The 21541-nt window shown below is 42.5% G+C and overlaps 1 protein-coding gene across 4 annotated transcripts in view; it reads left to right on the top strand.

Moving 5' to 3' along the window:
• Positions 1-21541, top strand: part of LOC125450160 (organic cation/carnitine transporter 2-like) — a 71172-nt gene that overhangs the window by 14163 nt on the left and 35468 nt on the right. For all 4 annotated transcript variants that reach the window (XR_007247032.2, XM_048526190.2, XM_048526175.2 and 1 more), the window contains exons 2-6: positions 678-781; positions 2684-2838; positions 18687-18858; positions 20330-20465; positions 21373-21467. Coding sequence is in view for 3 of the 4 variants with exons in the window: in XM_048526190.2 (XP_048382147.2) it covers positions 678-781; positions 2684-2838; positions 18687-18858; positions 20330-20465; positions 21373-21467 (662 nt within the window). In the remaining variant the exon portion in view is untranslated. The remainder of the gene's footprint in view (positions 1-677; positions 782-2683; positions 2839-18686; positions 18859-20329; positions 20466-21372; positions 21468-21541) is intronic.

Below are 21541 nucleotides of genomic sequence, written 5' to 3'. Positions count from 1 at the left end.
GATTTGGCAATATTTCCAAATGTTTAGATTTAAAACATCAAAGTATTGTGAACTGTTAGAAGGAAACTGATGAACTTCTAAAAGACTTAAGCAGGCTGGTGGATGAGCAGCGAAATTCCTCCTCTCCCCTCAAACCGTTCTGTCAAACCCTTTGAATCTGTGCCCCCTGTTAATTGACTTCTCTAAAGCAAATAGGTCCTTGCTATTTACTCTATCCAGGGCACTCACAATTTTTTACATCGCAATCAAACCTCCCCTCACATACCTCTGAACCAAAGAGAATGACCACAGCCCATCCAATCTTTCCTTAGAGCTGGATTTCCTTGATATACTCATTAATGCAAATTACATCCTGAGGGTGAGCAGAATCGCACATGATACATAAGTAGCAATTTTATTGTCTATTCAGGTTGTGTTATATAGTCCCAGCTCTACCTTTTGAGAAAGATTAATAAGTAATGCATAATGTGACAGATACCTCTATTCTTTGACAGATATATAACTCACCTCTAAATGAGACTGGAAAAAATCTCCTGCAATATTTTCAAAAAAATAAACAAAACTAGGTTGTTGCACAAGAGTTTTACAGATGTATCATGGCAGTACTAACCACATCCTGAAATTTAAAACAAAATCTTTGCATTGATATCTTTGATAATGTTTATTCCTCCCTGCAGTGGGACTTAGTGTGCGACAATGGCTGGAAAGGACCATTTACCACATCAGTCTTTTTCCTGGGAATATTGTGTGGCTCGATTATTTCAGGACAACTTTCAGACAGGTACAGGATTCAATAATACTGATGAGGGTTATACATTTGATGTGATCTACCTGGTCTTTAGGGAGGCTTTTGATAAGGTGCCTCATGCCCCGTGGGGTTGTGTGGTCCTCAGTGGTTGATGCTGCTGCCTCACAGCACCGGGGACCCAGGTTTGATTCCAACCTCAGCCGACTGTCTGTGTGGAAGTTGTATATTCTCCCTGTGTCTGGGTAGGTTTCAGCCAGGTGCTCGGGTTTCCTCACACAATGCAAGTGCAGGTTGGGTGGATTAGCCTTTCTAGATTGCCCATAGTGTTCAGGGATGTGTAGGCTAGGTGTATTAGCCATGGGAAAATGCAGAGTTATAGGGTTAGGATGGGGTCTTATTCTAGATGGGAGGTCTTCAGAGGGTCAGTGTGAATTTGATAGGCTAAATGGCCACACTGTACGGAGTCTATGGTTCCATGCCAGACTGGTGACAAATTGAAGAGCCCATGAGATCTGAGGGAAAAGTGGCACATTGGATTCAAAGTTGGCTGAGAGATAGGAAACAGAGGGTGATGACAGAGTTTCTATGACTGGAAGACTGTTTTGTGTGCAGTTCTGCAGGACTTGGTGCTAGGGCCCTTACAGTTTGAGGTGTACATTAATAATATGGCCTGAAATCTAGACGGTGTGATCAAGCAGTTCATTGATGGCATGAAATTTGATAACAAGGTAAACAATGAGGAGGAAAGGCACAAACTGTAGAAGGATATCAGTGGACTGGTCGAGTGGGCAGAGCAGTGGCAAATGGAATTTGACCTAGAAAAGTGTGAGGTAGTGATATTGTGGAGGGGAGTCAAGGCAATGGATTACATTATGAATAGTATTGAAGATCAGAGGAACTTTAATGTACACATCCACGATTCCTAAAGGTATTAGGACATGGAAATAAGTTGATTAAAAAAGGTATATGGAATGTTTGCCTTTATCAGCTAAGGTATAAAACACAAGAACAAGGAGGTGGAATTGTATAAAATGCTGGTTAGGCCCCAACTGGTGTGCTGCATACAATTCTGGTTGCCACATTATGAAAGAATCTGTGAATCTGTGTTCAAAAGAGAGGGTGCAGAGGAGATTTGTGCCTGGTCTGAAGACTCTGAATCAGGAGGGAAGTTTAAATAGGTCAGTGTTATTTTCCCAAGGGCAGTGAATGGTGAGAGGGGACCAAGCAGTGATGTATAAGATTGTGAGGATGGATTGGAAGCACTTTTTCCATTTTTAGAAGAGTCAGTTACCAGGGGCTATAGATGGAAGGTGAGAGGTAGAAATCTAAGAGGAATTTACTTTGGCCAGTGGGCAGTGGGAGTTTGGAACACCTGTCTGAAGGGGTGGTTGAATCAGAAACTCTTCTAACATTTATGCAGTATTAGATATTCACTTGACATAGCCTTGAGGGCTCTAGACCAAGGGCTGGAAAATGGGATTAGAGTAGCCAGATTTTTGTTGACCAAGGTGGACACAATGGGCCATATAGCCTCCCTGCTGTGTTGTATATATCCATGAGATATGTGAGGATGTTGGATCATGACATCCAATCTTAGATTATGGAAAAGGTGGGGGCAGTCACACAGCAATGTTTGACCCCAGTCTTAATGCACAAGCTCTCAGTTTCAGATCCTCCGATCAGAACAGCAGCAGCCATTTTGACAATTGGTAAGCAATGGACTGAAAGGTTATTGGAACATTTGTAATGTGTATTTGATGTTAAATCTAATCAGTCATGATCTCATTAAATGGCTGAATGGTTTACTCCAGCTCCTTGTTTGTACAATTATATGTTCATATATTGATGTTAGGTACATCATAGGTTTGTCATGCAAAGGCATGAAAGAAAGGCCGTAGCATCATTTTGAAACTATTACATGCTTGTTCTTTTCAGGTATGGAAGAAAAGTTGTTCTCTTTGGAGGCATAGCCTTACAGACAATCTTAAACTTAATTCAGCTGACCTCTCAGAGTTGGGAAATGTTCTGCGTGCTGTACTTCTTTGTTGGTGTAGGAGATACCGCAAATTATGTAGCTGCTTTCGTTCTTGGTAAGTTAGTTTTTTGTTGTCTTCCTAGCTTATTTCAAAGGCACTAACAATAGAGATTGCTGTAAACACTTGGTCAACTGGGCAGTATTGTGGAGGGAGAAGCAGAATTGATACTTCAGCTTGATAATCTTTCATCAGGACTGTAAAGCAGATTTAACAATTCAGAAAAAAAAAGACAGAAGCAGGAAAAGTGGGGAGAGGAGGGGAGGACAGAATAAAGGGAGACATCTGTAAAGGACAGGAATGGTTAAATTACAAAAGGGATGATAAAGATGATGGGACGTTGAAGAAATAGAAAGATGGATCTGAGGTGTTGTGGATTACTGCAGAATGTGCTACTTGGAAACATGGGAAGGGTGGTTTGGGGTTGAAGTGGTTGAGCTCTGCATTGGGGAAATGGGTGGGCATTTCTTGAGTTTTAGTCTTACGTTCATTGAGACTGTGCAAGAAGATGAGCTCAGTGCAGTCCTTTGAAAATCTACAGGTTCTGGATCTTTACAAGAAGGGAACAAAGAGACAATGTAACTACGTCACCACTGAAAAATTCCATCTTGCCCAGCTAAGTCCCTGAGCTTCAACCATACCCTCAAGAATTGTGAAAAAATAGTGAATAAAGAATTAGAGTGTGGAATCTTAGATTCATCAAGCGATTGTCAAATGCTGTCAGTTCTGTTAGTTTTTCCAGTACCTTCTCTAGTATCTGGACATCACCACCATGTTGTATGAAAGTAAAACATCCTGGAAGCTTTCCACCTTTCTGACACAGAAGTTCTACAACCTGCCCCTAACAGCATGAACAATAATAGCGGCACAAGACAGAAATGGACGAAACAAAGGCTTAAAGGGTAGGAATCAAGATAGAGAACGCCTTGGGAGGTAAAGGGTATTATCTGGAAAAAAATGAGCAAATAACTTCCCACACTAAATTGATAAACACTTAAACCTGCAGAACGTCTTTTAGCTTGGCATGTCATCATTCACCAAATGAAAAAGTCAAAGAATTCAGAGGCAAACAGCACAGCAACAGGCCCTTTTTGGCACAACTCATCCATGCTGACCAGGTTTCCTAAGTTGAGCTGGTCCCACTTGCCTGCATTTGTCTCACATCCCTCTAAACCTTTCCTATGTACCAGTCCAAATGTCTTTTAAATATTGTATTTGTATTCACTTCTACCACTTCCTCTGGCAGCTTAAGCATCTTTGAACACTGTAAATTTAAATTTTTAATGCCTTGAAGCATAACAATACTGACAAATGTTCAGTCTTGCTTCACTGTTGTAGTGTACAATACTGTACAGGAGCAAACAGGTAGGTTTACTCCTGAAAATTGAAATAATTGTAGAATTACACAGGTAGCCTGGTTTATAGACAATGAATAAACATCCAAGATACATTGTAGACTCCAATTTCCTATCAGGCCTACCAAATAATTACCTATGGATCTTGAACTCATAACCTTGACTGATATTTGCCCACAGCATAGAGAGGGCATTTTCAATGGTATTACCCCTCATTACTTTAACTGAGGTCCCATTCACAATTCAGGTGGACACTTTAAGTACAGGGAGTTCACCTGATGATTTTCTTGTTTTGTTCCTCAGGAGAACAAAAATAAATCGCAGAAAATAGGAAAATATTCCTTTTATTTGTGTCTGTGGGCTAGCAGATAATAGTTTCCCCATAACCACTGTTACATTCCAGAAAAATAATTGTGTGTAAAATTTTGGAATGTTTCATTGATATGATTAGCAGTTAAACAAAATGCAAGGTAGTTTGTTTTTCTCTTCTAACTGTTATTATCTATATTGTTCCTGTGATTACTAACCCGGCGATGACTTTGATTTTAATTTGTAGGTTCACTGTTGCACGGAAAACATAACATTTTCTTTGATGAGTTCAATAATAAATCAGAGCCATAACAGGCAGCATGATCACAGAGAACAACACATGCAACAGCCTTTGTAAGTTGTGGATCAATTTACATGGCATTTATGAAAATTGATTTCATGGTAAACTAAAAGCAGTTGGATAGATTTTCAAACATTAACAAACCTGTAAGATGAACACAGAAGGTGCAAGATTTGAGAAAATGGAATAACTTTTCAAAATCCCTATAGATTAAACACCCTAGCAAGTTTTGAGAAGATTTGTAGCTCAGGTTGAGGTTCTGGATGTGAGTTTGCTGGAAGGTTCATTTTCAGACATTTCGTCACCAGCGTTTCACCAGAGGCTCACTGATGATGTTACCTAGAATGGTGACGAAGCATCTGAAAACGAACCTTCCAGCTCAGCAAGCAAACTCACATCCAGAATTAAACACCCTCACAATAAAAATATGAGAATCTTTGCATTCTTTAATAATTGTTATAATGCTTTACAATATTAATACTGTTCATTGAACTATTCCTCCCTTACTTTTGTTCTCCTTCTGAACATTGACAAAAAGGAGATCCCTCACCTGCAGCTCAAAGATTGTAGAAAACAATTGCAGAAAACCTGGAACAGAAAACAGAAGATGTTGGAAATTCTCAGCAGTTCTGGGAGAGTATGTGGAGAGACAAATAGAGTTAGCGTTTCATTTGATGGCCTTTTATCAGGACCCTTCTTTAGATTAAGGGACAAGAAGATTGATGGTGTGAGGCTGAAATGAAATAACAGGACAAGAAATGAAACAAAGCATGTGTCTGGAGGAGGTGTGAATGGCACAGGAACATAGAAACAGCAGCAGTCCATTGAGCCCAGCAAGTTTGCTGTGCCATTCAATACCATCATGGTGTCATTGAAAACTTCACTGCCCTTTACACATTCTATTCCCTTAACCATATATGCCCTGGTAATCAGAAATCTGTCAAACCCTGCCTTAAACATACTCAAAGACTGAGCTTCTACAGCTCACTGTGGTAGAGAATTCCAAAAGTTCCCAACTATCTGAATGGAAAGATTTCTCCTCATCTCAGATCTAAGTGTCATCCCCCTTAATATTAAATTGTGCCTCTGGTTCTAGACTCCTGAATGAGGAGAAAGAACTTATCTGCCTCTGCCCTGTCTATCACTTTAAGTGTTTTGTAAGTTTCCATGAGATCACCTCACACTCTTCGTAACCCTGGAGAATACAGACCCTATCACTCTTCCTAGGACCATCCTTATATCCCAGGAAGAAGTCTTATGACCATTCTTTGGACTCCCTCGATAGCAATAATTTATTTCCTGAGATAAGGAGACCATAATTTCCCACAGTCTCCAGGTATGGTCAAAACAAAATCTTTGATGCAATTGAAGCAAGACTTCACTAACCCTGTACTCAAATCCTCTCACTCTAAACATTGTATTAGCTACTGATATCCACTGACAGCCTTGGTCTGTTTTCCCAGCCTGCTTTAGACCACTCTTTCTTCACAGCTCTGTAATTGCCCTTATTTTAAGTTGAGGACTTTAGTTTGAGACCTGAGTTGTTCTCCCTCAAGCTGTTTTTGAATTTCTGTTATGTTGTGATCATTATCCCATGAGTATCCTTAGCTACCTGATATCTTATAAAGCCCACCTCATTATATCTTACTCAAGTTAAAATACCCTTTCTCAGCTTAGGTTCTGCAACATACTGCTCTAACAAGTAATCCCTGGTGCACTTGAGAAATTAAGCTTCCATATCCATCTAATTTATCTAGTCAGTGTGCGGATTAAACCCACCCATGAAGATTGCAATGCTCCTCATACACACCTCCCTATTTCCCAATTTGCACTTTGTCTTACAGAGAAACAAATTTTTAGATGTCTATAAATGACTCCCATTCATGACGTCTTTCTCTTGTTGTTCCTTATTTCTACCTAAGCTGATTCCTTTCATGATTTGTTACACTTATATAACCACTCACCACTGCAATGATATGTTCCTTTATTAACAAAGCAATTTTCTTTCGCCTATTCTTCTGGAACTTTAAATACCTTCGAATAGAGTTTGCAATCTTGGTCACCCTGTAACCATGTCACTGCAATAGCTATCATATCATATTCATTTATTTCTATTTCTGCTGTAAACTCATTAATCTTGTTACAAATGCAGTGAGCATTCAGATAAAGGGACTTAAGCTTTTTCATTTCTTTTAACCATTATTCCTTTCTCCGGTTCTAATTGATATTGCACTCTTCTGTGTTTATGTACCACTCCTTCCTGTCAAAGATTTTCATTCACCTACCCTGTACTTCTACTCTCTTGTTTCTGTTTGATTTTTTGAACTTCCCTTCAATTGAACCCCCCCACAATTATTTTAAAACGTTACCTTCACCGCTCATTGTACTATTCAGTATGACCGTTTTCTTAACATGGTTTAAATGAAGCTCATCCTAACTCTCTATCCCCAGTGTTAATATCACTGTCACACTAATAAGAACCCATTTGTCCCACACCAGTATTTGACTCATGCAGTTAACTCACTAACCTTATTTATCTTATGTCAATTAACATGTGGCTTAGTAGTAGCTGAGAGATTCTTAATGTTCTGTTTCAGCTTTTCGATTTAACCCAAAATCTCTCAGCAGGACCTCTTTCTTACGTCTACCTATTTCATTGGTACCTACATGGACCACAATAGCTGAGGATCCTTACCTCCCCCCACAACTCTGCTCCAAGTTCTACTTCACCCAGAAGAGATGTCCTTAGTCTTGCATCCAGGTAGGCAACCGTCAGGACACTCCGTCTTTACTACAGAGGACAGTACCCGTTCCTCTAACTATGCTACTTTTTAGAGTCATTGAATCACAGAAACAGATCCGTCGGCCTAACTCATCCATGCTAACTAGATATCCTAAATTAATGTAGTCCCATTTTCCAGCATTGTCCCTCTAAATGTTTCCTATTCAACCATGCATCCAGATGCCTTTTAAACATTGTAATTGTACCAGCCTCCATTACTTCCTCTAGCAGTTCATTCTATCTATGCACCACCCTCTGCGTAAACAGTTGCCCCTTAGGTCCCTTTTAAATCTTTCCGCCCTCACCTTAAACCAATGCCCTCTAGGTTTGGACTTCCCTATCCTGGGGAAAAGACCTTGAACATTTACCCTCTCCACGACCCGCAGGATTTTATAAAAACCAAAACAACTGTAGATGCTGGAAATCAGAAACAAAAACAGAAATTGCTGGGAAAGCTCAGCAGATCTGGCAGCATCTGTGGAGAGAAATCAAAGTTAACGTTTCAGGTCTGGTGACCCTTCCTCACGTGATATAGAAAAATGTCAGTTTATATGCAGAAGATAGGTTAGGGGGAAGGGTAAGGAGGGGTAAGGAGCAAACGATACATAGGGATAGATCCCAAAGAGTGAAGAACAGTTGGACAGATGAAGGAGTGGATAAGATCTGGGTAGGAGGCTGTATAGCTGTTAATGGAGACTGTTAGTGGCTAACAATAGGTAGCATGTAATGGCAGGCTATGTGATAATAAAACTTAGTGTGTGTGGCGAGTAGCTAGGACATGGGGAGTTCAGGCCCTAAAATTATTGAACTTGATATTGTGTCTGGAGTGCTTCAGGGTCTCAAAGTGGAAAATGAGGTGCTGTTCTTCCAGTTTATGCTGAGCTTCGTTGGGGCACTGTAGCAAGCCTGAGACAGTGATAGTGGTGAGGGAACATGGTGTTGTGTTAAAGTGGCAGGCAACGGGAAGCTCAGCATCTTTTTTGCGAGCAGAACGTAGATGTTTTGTGAAGCAGCCACCCAGCCTACGTTTCATTTCCCCAATGTAGAGGAGACCACATTGTGAACAGCGAATGCAGTAGACTGGATTGTGGAAAGTGCAGGTGAACTGATGCTTCACCTGGAAGGTATGTTTGGGGCCCTTGGACCCTGAGGAAGGAGGAGATAAATAAGCAGATGTTACACCTTTGGCAATCCCAGGGGAAGATGCCATGGGGCTGTTGGTGGGGGTGTTGGAAGTGAAGGAAGATTGGATCTGGGTGTCCCGGAGGGAACGGTCCCTGTGGAAGGCAGACAAGGGAGGGGAGGGGAATATGTGTCTGGTGGTGCATCTCGCTGGAAGTGACAGAAATGGTGGCTGATGAACTTCTGGATGTGGATGGTAGGTAGGGACAAGGGAAACCCTATAGCTGTTACAGGAGGGAAAAGAGAGAGTGAGTGTAGAAGTGTGGGAATGGGTCAGACTGGTTGAGGGCCCTGTCAATAATGGTGCTGGAGAATTCTTGGTTGAGGAAGATGGTAGACACTTTGGAGTCTCCTTTGTCGACATGGCCAATCCACCTAGCCTGCACATCTTTGGACTGTGGGAAGAAACCGGGGCACCCAAAAGAAACCCACACAGACAGTCCCCCAGGGGTAGAACCAAACCTGGGTCCCTGGAGCTGTGAGGCAGCCATGCTAACCACTGACCGACCATGCCCCTTACAAGGTGGGAATTCTTTCGAGCTGGAAATTACCCGGCAACCTAAGGATTATAAAATCATGGTCATGATTTTATAAACTTCTTTAAGGTGACCCCTCAGCCTTTGACACATTAAGGAAAATAGCCCCAGCCCAATCAGCCTCTGCCTATAGCTCCAACCTTCCAACCCTGGCATCATCCTTGTAAATCTTTTCTGAATCCTTTCAAGTTTAGCAACATCTTTCCTATAGCAGGGAGACCAGAAATGAATGCAGTATTCTAAAAGTGGCCTAATCAATGTCCTGTACAGCTACAACATGACCTGCCAACTGCTACACTCAAGGCACTGACCAATAAAGGCAAGTCACCAAATGCCTTCTTCACTACCCTGTCCACTTGTGACTCCATTTTCAAGGAAATATGAACCTGCACCTTAAGGCCTCTTTGTTTGGCAAGTCTCCCCAGGACCTTAACATTAGACAGAGAAGTCCTGCCCTGATTTGCCCTACCAAAATGCAGCACCTCACATTTATCTAGATTAAACTCCACCTGCCATGCCTTGGTCCATAGGTCCAATCTCCGATTACAACTGCATTTATCATCTGTCCCCACCCCGCTTGACTTGTGCTGTGGATAATGTTGCCATGGTGAATTCATTCATCATCTCTGCAGTTAGTCTCCTTGTCCACATTAGGAGCAAGAACGTTGCTCTTGTTTGACTAAGAGCTGAGCTGAAGTCCTCCAAACCTAAATGCCGGATCTGAATAGCCACCTCACTCACAGTCACACCCTTCTATCCCAGACCAAATTCGAATTAATTAATCTAAAGGGTGTGACTACCTCCTGAAACACATTGTTTCAGTACACGTCCCCCACTTCCTGATGTGTTACAGTGTCTGCAGCTTGGACTGCAGCTCATCTGCTCGGCGCTGGACTTCATCGAATAGGGAACAGTTGTTGTAGCTTTGAGCAACGTAGATCACACGAGCATTCAGCAAATCTACAACACTACAGCTACAACATATTGCCAACCAAGCCATCTCGATTTTATATTACTCAATAATTTGGATGATAAATATTTTAAAGGTGAATTTCTTATTTGTACTCTTTATCTACACTCATTTCTGATTTAAACAATTGGCTAGGTGAAAGACATGAAAGAAATATTGAACAGTCACCTACCTGTTTTCCTGTGGTGTCACGTTTTGATGCTTAGAGGAAGAACCAAGTTGAATAGACTCTCGGCCATTGGTTTTTATCTGCCATCATCGCTGATTTTCTCACGCTTTCTCTTTATGAAGCTGATGACCCTGCTCTGACTCTCTCCTGCTGTTTATGAAGCTGCCCAGTTTCAGCTCCTGACCTCATTCTAGCCTTGGTTCAAACATGGTAAAAAGCACTGAATTCCAGATGTGAGGTGAGAGTGACAGCCTTTGACATCAAGGCTGCATTTAACTGAATATGCCATCAAGGACTCTGAGCAAAACTGGAATCAATGAGAAACGAGGGCAAACTCTCCACTGGTTGAAGTCATACCTGACAGATAGGAAGATGGTTGTGGTTGTTGGAAGTTAGTCATCTCAGCTCTAGCACACCTCTGCAGGAATTCCTCAGTGTTGTCCTAGGCCCAACCATCTTCAGCTGTTTCATCAATGACTTTCCCTGCATCTTAAGATCAGAAGCAGAGATATTCTCCAAAGATTGCACATTGTTTAGCACCATTCATTACTTCTCAGGCATTGAAGCAGTCCATGGTTCAAGTGTGATAAGATGTGGACAATATCCAGGCTTGGCTGACACGTGGCAAGTGATATTCATGTCACACAAATACCAGGCAATGACCACTGTCAATCAGAGATAATTTAATCACTCATCCATGACAGTTAAAAGCATCAGCATCACTGAAACCTCCAACGGCAACATTGTGGGACTTAGGATGAGCCATTGATCAGAAACTGAACTATACAGTGGCTAAAGGAGCAGGTCAGAGGCTAGGAATATTGCACCTCCTGACTCCCCAAAGCCTGTCCACCCCAAGTCAGGAGTGTGCTGGAATACTCTGCACTTGCCTTGAGGGATGCTGATCCAATGACACTCAACAAGCTTGACACCATCAATGACAAAGCAACTTGCTGGATTGGCACAACATCAACAAGTATCCGTTCCATCCATCATGGACACCCAGTAGCAGAATAACTATTTACAAGATGCTCTGCAGAAATTGACCAAAGTTCCCTAGGCAACTCCTGCCAAACACTTTGACACCTTTCATTTAGAAGGACGAGGCCAGATACATGGGAAGACCACCATCTGCATGTTTCCCTTCAGGTCACTCACCATCCTGACCTGAAAATATATCGCCATTCCTTCACTGTTGCTGGATCAAAATCCCGGAATTCTCTCTCTGATGGCATTGTGGGTTGACCCACAGCAGGTCAACTGCAGCAGTTCATGAAGTCAGCTCACCACGAGCTTCTCAAGGGCAATTTGGGACAGGCAATAAATCCTGGCTAGCCAGTGACGTCCACGCCCCAGAAGTGAATAAGTTAAAAGGAAGTGTCATGTCTATACAAAAGGAGTTTCCTCAAAAACGTATGTGAACTAAGAACTGATATGTGTGTATGCAGCTCTCTTTCAGCCTGCGTGCAATTAAAATTAAAAATACATACCCAGCATTGAAGCAGTAGTCTTAAACTAGAAGAAGGGATTAGTTTATTAAAAACTACAGCAATAGCTATTCAAGAAAAAGTTATGATATTATTAGCTAAACTACATGTACAAACATTAAAAGGAGGTAAGGACAAAAGGTACTTAAAAAAGATTAAAATAAGATCAGTCCTTGAGATTGTTGAAGGCCTATTGTTTTGTAACTCTCTCTGATGTGACAGGGTTAAAACTTGAAGGCAGATTTACCAGCTATGATGGTTTCTGTAGATGAATAGTTGGTGTTTGTCCTTTCTGGTGGAACCAGCAGGTTTGTAAGTTTTGGGAGGAAGGGAAATTTTCCTCTTTGTTATTAGTTCTGCTTGCAGAATACCTGGACATTTTCAGCAGACAACATAGAACATAGAACAAAGAACAGTACAGCACAGAACAGGCCCTTCAGCCCACAATGTTGTGCCGACCATTGATCCTCATGTATGCACCCTCAAATTTCTGTGACCATATGCATGTCCAGCAGTCTCTTAAATGACCCCAATGACCTTGCTTCCACAACTGCTGCTGGCAACGCATTCCATGCTCTCACAACTCTCTGTGTAAAGAACACACCTTTGACATCCCCTCTATACTTCCCTCCAACCAGCTTAAAACTATGACCCCTCGTGGTAGCCTTTTCTGCCCTGGGAAATAGTCTCTGGCTATCAACTCTATCTATGCCTCTCATTATCTTGTATACCTCAATTAGGTCCCCTCTCCTCCTCCTTTTCTCCGATGAAAAGAGCCCGAGCTCAGTCAACCTCTCTTCATAAGATAAGCCCTCCAGTCCAGGCAGCATCCTGGTAAACCTCCTCTGACCCCTCTCCAAAGCATCCACATCTTTCCTATAATAGGGCGACCAGAACTGGACGCAGTATTCCAAGTGCGGTCTAACCAAAGTTTTATAGAGCTGCAACAAGATCTCACGACTCTTAAACTCAATCCCCCTGTTAATGAAAGCCAAAACACCATATGCTTTCTTAACAACCCTGTCCACTTGGGTGGCCATTTTAAGGGATCTATGTATCTGCACACCAAGATCCCTCTGTTCCTCCACACTGCCAAGAATCCTATCCTTAACCCTGTACTCAGCTTTCAAATTCGACCTTCCAAAATGCATCACCTCGCATTTATCCAGGTTGAACTCCATCTGCCACCTCTCAGCCCATCTCTGCATCCTGTCAATGTCCCGCTGCAGCCTACAACAGCCCTCTATGCTGTCAACGACACCTCCAACCTTTGTGTCGTCTGCAAACTTGCTGACCCATCCTTCAATCCCCTCATCCAAGTCATTAATAAAAATTACAAACAGTAGAGGCCCAAGGACAGAGCCCTATGGAACACCACTCACCACTGACTTCCAGGCAGAATATTTTCCTTCTACTACCACTCGCTGTCTTCTGTTGGCCAGCCAATTCTGTATCCAGGCAGCTAAGTTCCCCTGTATCCCATTCCTCCTGACCTTCTGAATGAGCCTACCATGGGGAACCTTATCAAATGCCTTGCTGAAGTCCATATACACCACATCCACAGCTCGACCCTCATCAACTTTTCTAGTCACGTCCTCAAAGAACTCGATAAGGTTTGTGAGGCATGACCTGCCCCTCACAAAGCCGTGTTGACTACATTTAATCAAGCCATGCTCTTCCAGATGGACATAAATCCTATCCCTCAGAATCCTTTCTAACACCTTGCAGACGACAGACATGAGACTTACTGGTCTGTAATTGCCCGGGATTTCCCTATTTCCTTTCTTGAAGAGAGGAATTACATTTGCCTCTCTCCAGTCCTCATTTGCCTCTCTCCAGTCCTCAGGTAGGACTCCGGTGGAGAGCGAGGATGCAAAGATCTTCGCAAGTGGCGAAGCAATTGCATTTCTCGCTTCCCAAAGCAGCCGAGGACAAATCTGGTCCGAGCCTGGCGACTTGTCAATCTTAATATTTGACAAAATTTTCAGCACATCAGCTTCCTCTATCTCTATCCATTCCAGCATGCACACCTGCTCTTCAAAGGTTTCATTCACTACAAAGTTCATTTCTTTCGTAAAGACAGAAGCAAAAAACTCATTAAGGGCTTCCCCTACCTCCTCAGACTCCACACACACGTTCCCTATGCTATCCCTGATCGGCCCTACTCTTTCTTTGACCATTCTCTTATTCCTCACATAAGTGTAAAATGCCTTTGTGTTCTGCTAATCCTTTCTGCCAAGCCTTTCTCATGCCCCCTCCTGGCTCTCCTCAGACCATTTTTGAGCTCCTTCCTCGCCTGCCTGTAATCCTCTAGAGCTGAGCTTGACCCTAGCTTCCTCCACCTTAAGTAAGCTACCTTCTTCCTTTTGACGAGGAGCTCCACCGCTCTCATCATCCAAGGTTCCTTTATCTTACCCCTTCTTGCCTGTCTCAGAGGGACATATTTATTCATCACTCGCAACAACTGTTCCTTAAACAGTCTCCACATGTCTATAGTGCCTTTACCATGGAACAATTGCTCCCAGTCCATGCTTCCTAACCCTTGTCTAATCGCATCATAGTTTCCTCTTCCCCAATTAAATATCCTCCCATTTTGCCTAATCCTCTCCTTCTCCATAGCTATGTAGAATGTGAGGCAGTTATGATCACTGTCACCAAAATGCTCTCCCACCACAAGATCTGATACCTGCCCCGGCTTGTTTCCGAGCACCAAGTCTAGAACGGCCTCTACCCTCGTCAGCCTGTCAACGTACTGAGATAGGAAACCCTCCTGAACACACCTTACAAAAACAGCTCCATTCAAATCTTCTGCTCGAAGGAGGTTCCAATCAATATTGGGAAAGTTAAAGTCACCCATTACAACAACCCTACTGCGTCCACACTTTTCCAAAATCTGCCGACCTGTGCTTTCTTCAATCTCCCTGCTGCTATTGGGGGGCCTGTAGTAAACCCCTAACGAGGTGACTGCTCCCTTGCTGTTCCTAATTTCCACCCATACTGACTCAGTAGGCAGATCTTCCTCGACAATGGAAGCTTCTGTAGCTGTGATACCCTCTCTGATTAGTAGTGCTACACCCCCTCCTCTGTTCCCCCCTCCCTATTCTTTTTAAATGTTCTAAACCCTGGAACATCCAGCAACCATTCCTGCCCCTGAGAAACCCATGTCTCTGTTATGGCCACAACATCATAGCACCAGGTACCGATCCATGCTCTAAGTTCATCACTTTTATTCCTGATACTCGGTGCGTTAAAGCAAACACACTTTAACTGATCCCTTGGTTCCTTCCCAGGAAAATCCTTCCCACTAGCTGGTCTACCTCTTGCTACTGCCTCACCTGCATCAACTCTCACCTCTGGTATACAGCTCAGGTTTCCACCCCCCTGCCATACTAGTTTAAACCCTCTCGAACTACTCGAGCAAACCTTCCACCCAGGACATTGGTCCCCTTCCAGTTCAGCTGCAACCTGTCCTTCTTGTACAGGTCCCACCTTCCCCAGAAGGCATCCCAATTATCTACATAACTGAAGCCCTCCCTCCTACACCAGCTGCGCAGCCACGTGATAAGCTGCGCCTGCTCCCTGTTCCTCGCCTCGCTATCTCGTGGCACCGGTAGTAAACTAGAGACCACTACTCTGTTCGTCCTGCTTTGCAGCTTCCATCCTAACTCCCTGAAATCACTTTTTATATCCTCAATCCTTTTTCTGGCTATATCATTAGTGCCAATATGTAACACGATTTCTGGCTGTATGCCCTCACCTTTTAGAACCTTGTATACCCGATCGGAGACGTCCCGGACCCTGGCACCAGGGAGGCAACATACCTTCCGGGAATCCCGATCCTGACCACAAAATCTCCTGTCAATTCCCCTAACTATCGAGTCCCCTACCACGAGTACTTTTCTATTCTGCCCCCTTCCCTTCTTTGCCATAGTGTCAGGCTCAGTGCCAGAGAACTGACTACTATGGCTTTTCTCTGGGAGGTCATCCCCCCCAGCAGTATCCAAAACGGTATACTTATTGTTGAGGGGAATGTCCACAGGGGATCTCTGCACTGTCTGTCTGTCCCCTTTCTTCCCCTAACTGTAACCCATCTATCCTTGTCCTGAGCCTTAGGAGTGACCAACTCCCGGTAACTCTTCTCAATTACCCCCTCTGCCTCCCGAATGATCCATAGTTCATCCAGCTCCAGCTCCATTTCCCTAAAACGGTTTTCAAGGAGTCAATTTCTGAATACCTTCCTCTTTGTGCCCCTGTGGCCCACGACTCTCTCAAATGAAGCTTCTCACAGCTCTTCCTGGGCATCCTGCACAAAATGGCTATTCCTAGCCAGACTTTATACTGGTCAAAATTCAACATGACTGCATGTAACATCCAATGAGTTGTTGGCTTGGCATTTTATTGAAACATGCTGGAAATCCTGTTGAGGAACCTTTCTAACTCATTACCATTTTCATAGAAGCAATGAGTTTTTCCACCTTTAGAAGATTTAATAGCCATCCCTGAAGGAATTTTGCTTTTTAATGACTGTGATTAACTCCAAAGGAAAGAGTCTGACAAGGTCTAAACAAGCACCAAAGGGTGCCAAAATGTCTGTCCCTACCTGTATTTTGAAAAATTTTAAACACAATTTATAGTTTTGAGAGCAAGAATGTACCTTTTAAAGTTATTTTCTATAAAATCTCTAGCATCATAATTGCCCATCGTAACACCTGATTGACACTACCTCTCCCTCCAATCTGTTTAATTGTCCCATAACATTAAAACTAAACGGAACTACTTTGGAATTTAGAAATCTCTAGAATGCGGATTAGAAATAAACTTTAGAAAGTGCTCAACAATTGAAGAAAATATTGAGGTGTTTCTCTTTGGTAAAAGCAAAACATTATTACCTTTCTATTTCAGTGAGATAAGCTAAAACAGATTTGATATGAGGTGAAAAAAATGTGTGGGAATGAAGTTTCCACTTCAACTGCAATTGCTAGATTTGTGCCAGTGCTCAAAAATAATAGATTCCTGAAAAATATTTATTTATTTCTTTGTACATCTCTGAATATGATAAAATAAAGACCCACAGATGCTGGAAATCTTAAACAAAAACAGATATTGCTAGAGAAACTCAGCATTTGTGGAGAGAAAGCAGAGTTAATTCTGATCAGCCTTGTTCAAAATACTTTACCTGTCTCAGTTTAACTGCTGTTGAAATGTTCCTCCATGGTTTTGCTGCATATGGGCCTGACACTACCAACATTGCCCTGGTCAATCCTAACCCAAGCCCTAACCATAATCCAAGCCATAACCCTAAACCTAACCCTTACACTAATCCTAACCCTAATTCTAATTCTAACTCTAAGTCTGGACCAAACCCTAACTGTAGCCCTAACCCTAACCCTAACCCTAACCCTAACCCTAACCCTAGCCTTAACTCTAAACCTATCCCTAATACTAACACTATCCCTAATCCTAACCCTAACCCTAACCCTAACTCTAGGCCTAGCCATAACCCTAAACCTAATTCCAGCCCTAATCCTAACCCTAACCCTTACTCCACACCTAACCCTAACCCTAACCATAACCCTGTCCCTAACACATCCGTAATCCTAATCTTCCGCTCTCCCTAACTTGAGGTTGTCCAAAAGTCTGCTGCACTCATCATGATCTTCACTGTGTCCCATTTGACTATCATCTTGCTTTCACTGACCTGTACTGGCTCCCAGTTCAACAATGTTTCAACATCTACGCAGACCTAAAATTCTCTGAGATACTTGCACTTTTCCAATTCTGTCTCTATGTGGACTAGATTTCAATCATGCCACTTGTGGTGACTGTGTCTTTAAATACCAAGGCCCTAAGCTCTGGAATTCCCTCCTGTAGCTCTTCTGTCTCCCTGTATCTCATTCCCTTCTAAGATGCTCCTTAAAACAAACCTCTTTGGCAATATTTGTCCAATTATTCTTTATGTGACTGTGCTAGATTTAATCTCACAATATTCCATGAAACATTTGCAATGTTATACTGTACATCAATAAGTGCTACATAATTAGGAGTAGTTGTAAAAAATTATTTTAAACATTTCCTTTTTTAATGTGGTTATTAAGACAGAGAAGCAGAAGTAGGCCATTCAACCTACTGAATCTGCTAAACCATTCAATGTTGAATCTGCTGCACCATTCAATGAGATCATGGCAGATCTGATAAACCTTACCTCCACCTTCCTGCCTTTTCTGCATAACACTTGAATCCTTTAAAGAAAATTACAATTTTTAATCAGCATCAAACCACTTCCTCTGAATAACCTCATTATAATTTTCCAAAATTCACTTTTTACAAAATTCTGAAACATTCTTTTTTCCATCGGGGTACACTAGTTATTTTCTTAGTGAATTTGTAAAGTTGCCATAGTCCCACCAGACTATATGGCTTTCTCATTAAACAGGGAGATATGACTCATGGTGGTTTAACCTGCGGGCCACCACGCTTCAGGTGAGGGGAGAGGATGCGAAGGAGAACACCTCATGGTAACCTCAGCTGGTGCGGGAATCAAACCAATGCTGCTTGTATGACTGCATTGCAGACTAGCTATTCTGCCAATTGAGCTGCATCCATTTTTTTTTAGTGAAAAAAACAGAGATTATACTTGAAAAATAACCTTTGGTGTCTTTGGATCCAAAAGAACCAATCAAAGAATCAATAAAAACTCAACAGGTTTAGTAATATCCTTCAGAGAAGGAAGCCTGATGACCTTACCTGGTCTGGTATGTTTTGGTAGTTATTCATGATTTAATTAACATGATTACACGGTTTTCTTACTGAACAGGAATGGAACTCCTGGGAAAATCCGAGAGGATTGCTTACACAGCCCTTGGCATGTGCACATTTTATGCCTTCGGTTACATGCTTCTGCCACTTTGTGCATATTACATCCGAGACTGGAGAATGTTACTGCTCACTTTGACTCTCCCGGAGATTCTATATGTCCCTCTTTGGCTGTGAGTAAATTCATTGTTCATTGATTTAAGTTAAATTGTCTTGTCAGAGTAAGGTCGCTCTCATTCAAGACAGAAGATCACGAATCTTTGGAACTCCCTTCTCCAAAGAGTAGTGGAAGTTGGGTAATTGAATATTTCTAAGGCAGAGGTCGGTAGATTTGTGACTGACAAAGGAGTCAGTATTTAGCAGGTGTAGGCATGAATGTGGAGTTGAGGCCACACTCAGGTCAGCCAGGATCTTGCAAACAGGTTCATTTCGATAAAAGGCAGCCCAGTACCAATCTTAAGCTGTCGGTGCCCTGAACAAGCAGAGGATCAGACTTCTGCCCCTCTCTGAATGAGCACCTGGCATCAATAGCTATTGGATGATCTGATTGGCCAGCAGTTCCTGAAATGATGTGATGCTGTAACTAGGAGTTGATTTGTTATAAATGGAATGCTCTCAAGACCTGTCACTGTTACACTGGTCAGCTTTTACTCTGAAGCAGATGCTTCCTTACGTGGTGATGCTTTTGCTAATTCACAGAATACAAAAACTAGACATGAGTTAAATAGTACTAAAACATTCAGTGAAAGTTTACTATGGCTCCTGATATCTACATATACATCACAATCGGGCAATGTTATACCTGGGCTAGGTCTGAAAAATTTGGTCACAAATTGTCGCACACTTCCTTCATCATATCATGTTGCAAGTGGTCCCTTTAAGATGGAGATTGTGACATTTATGCCATCAGCTCATTTGTCATAGCATGATGATAATACCATGAGCGAGCCTTAAAGGTGTATTGCAGACTACCTTTGACACTAGTTATGAGGGGCTGAATGGCCTGCTTCAGTTCCTATCATTCTGTATTCTTACGTTCCAATGTTCGTATTTGCCTATGAGACATAACACAACACCTCTGGCAGTTCCAGCTGTGCATGAGAGTGCTGAGTGCTGCTAGGATAGTAGGGAGGCCCAGGGGCAAGTGTCATGGATAGCTAAGTCAGGTCTTTATGCCAGGGAGAGATTGGGCATTAGTTTGGAGGGAAGGTTTTGGAGGCCAAGTGTGAATGTACAGACAGGAGGGTATGATCTTAGAAGGAGTTGTCCAAATGCAGAGAGAACATCTCAAAAAGATGCAATGCCCCCACTCTTACTCCTTGCCTTGTCACCAACTTTAGGGATAATATGGACTCCCCACTGTTGCCTACCTTGCATTGCTGTGCATATGTGTATATCCTGCCACTTAAGGCCGTCAATAAGCCTAAAAGCAGACACAACACCAGGCTCACATTCTGCTCTTCTCCCTGACCCTGTAATGTAGGGAGAGGGTTGAGGGTTAAGTAGGAAGGCAGTGGGCGATCCACCCGTTGTATATTATGTGCCTCATGCCAAACTGTGTGTTGTGGCCAGAGAATGTAGAGTCAGTTTGCATAGGAGGAGTTACTATTTTCTTATTTACAGAGTTGTTACTTTAAATTGTAGGTATATACCTGAATCTCCTAGATGGTTGCTCACACAAAGTCGTGTGGAACAAGCTGAAGCTATTTTGAAAGATGCTGCTCGGAAAAATGGCATTACACATCCTGGGGTAATATTTGATGCAACAGACAGTAGTATGGTAACTATGCTTCTTTGTTTTTATTTGTTCATGTTTTTCTTTGGCACTGCCTTATGCGGAGCAAAGAGGTCCTTCTGCAGCTGTACAGGGCCCTGGTGAGACCGTACCTGAAGTATTGTGTGCAGTTTTGGTCTCCAAATTTGAGGAAGGACATTCTGGCTATTGAGGGAGTGCAACGTAGGTTCACAAGGTCAATTCCCGGAATGGCGGGACTATCATATGTTGAAAGATTGGAGCGACTGGGCTTGTATACACTTGAGTTTAGAAGGATGAGAGGGGATCTGATTGAGACGTATAAGATTATTAAGGGATTGGACAATCTGGAGGCAGGAAGTATGTTTCCGTTGATGGGGGAGTCCAGAACCAGAGGACACAGTTTAAAAATAAGTGGTGGGCTATTTAGAACAGAGTTGAGGAGATACTTCGTCACCCAGAGAGTGGTGGATATATGGAATGCTCTGCTCCAGAAGGCAGTGGAGGCCAAGTCTCTGGATAGTTTCAAGAAAGAGATAGATAGAGCTCTTAAAGATAGTGGAATCAAGGGTTATGGGGATAAGGCAGGAACAGGATACTGATTGTGGATGATCAGCCATGATCATAATGAATGGTGGTGCTGGTTCGAAGGGCCGAATGGCCTACTCCTGCCCCTATTGTCTATTGCCTATTGTCTATTGTTTAAGATCTTTTCAATGAGTTTTGTATTTATTGCACACCGTTTAGTGTTTTTGTTTATAATGACTAACTTAAGAAAATAAGGACCCTGGGCTGATTACTTCCGAACTGGAGGGAGTAAAGAAGATGAAACAAATCCAGTAATGGTGATTAGGGTTCACCAAGTTTGTGTTAGCACTGTTAGGATGTGAAGGACATGCGCACCTTCATTTATTTCCTACTCTTTTCCCTCCAGGATCCTTTGGACAGGAATAGGCATGAACACAATTATTTGGATCTGATTATAACAGCTGACATAAGGAATGTCACAATCCTTTCTTTCTTTCTCTGGTGAGTGGAGAATTCATTAACAAAACCCTCCCAGCAAACTCCTCAAGCAAGTCTTGTATATTCTGAAAGAACAG

The sequence above is a fragment of the Stegostoma tigrinum genome, chromosome 3 (assembly GCF_030684315.1).
Source record: "Stegostoma tigrinum isolate sSteTig4 chromosome 3, sSteTig4.hap1, whole genome shotgun sequence".
Taxonomy (NCBI): Eukaryota; Metazoa; Chordata; class Chondrichthyes; order Orectolobiformes; family Stegostomatidae; genus Stegostoma; species Stegostoma tigrinum.
This window is presented reverse-complemented; position numbering and strand designations above follow the sequence as displayed.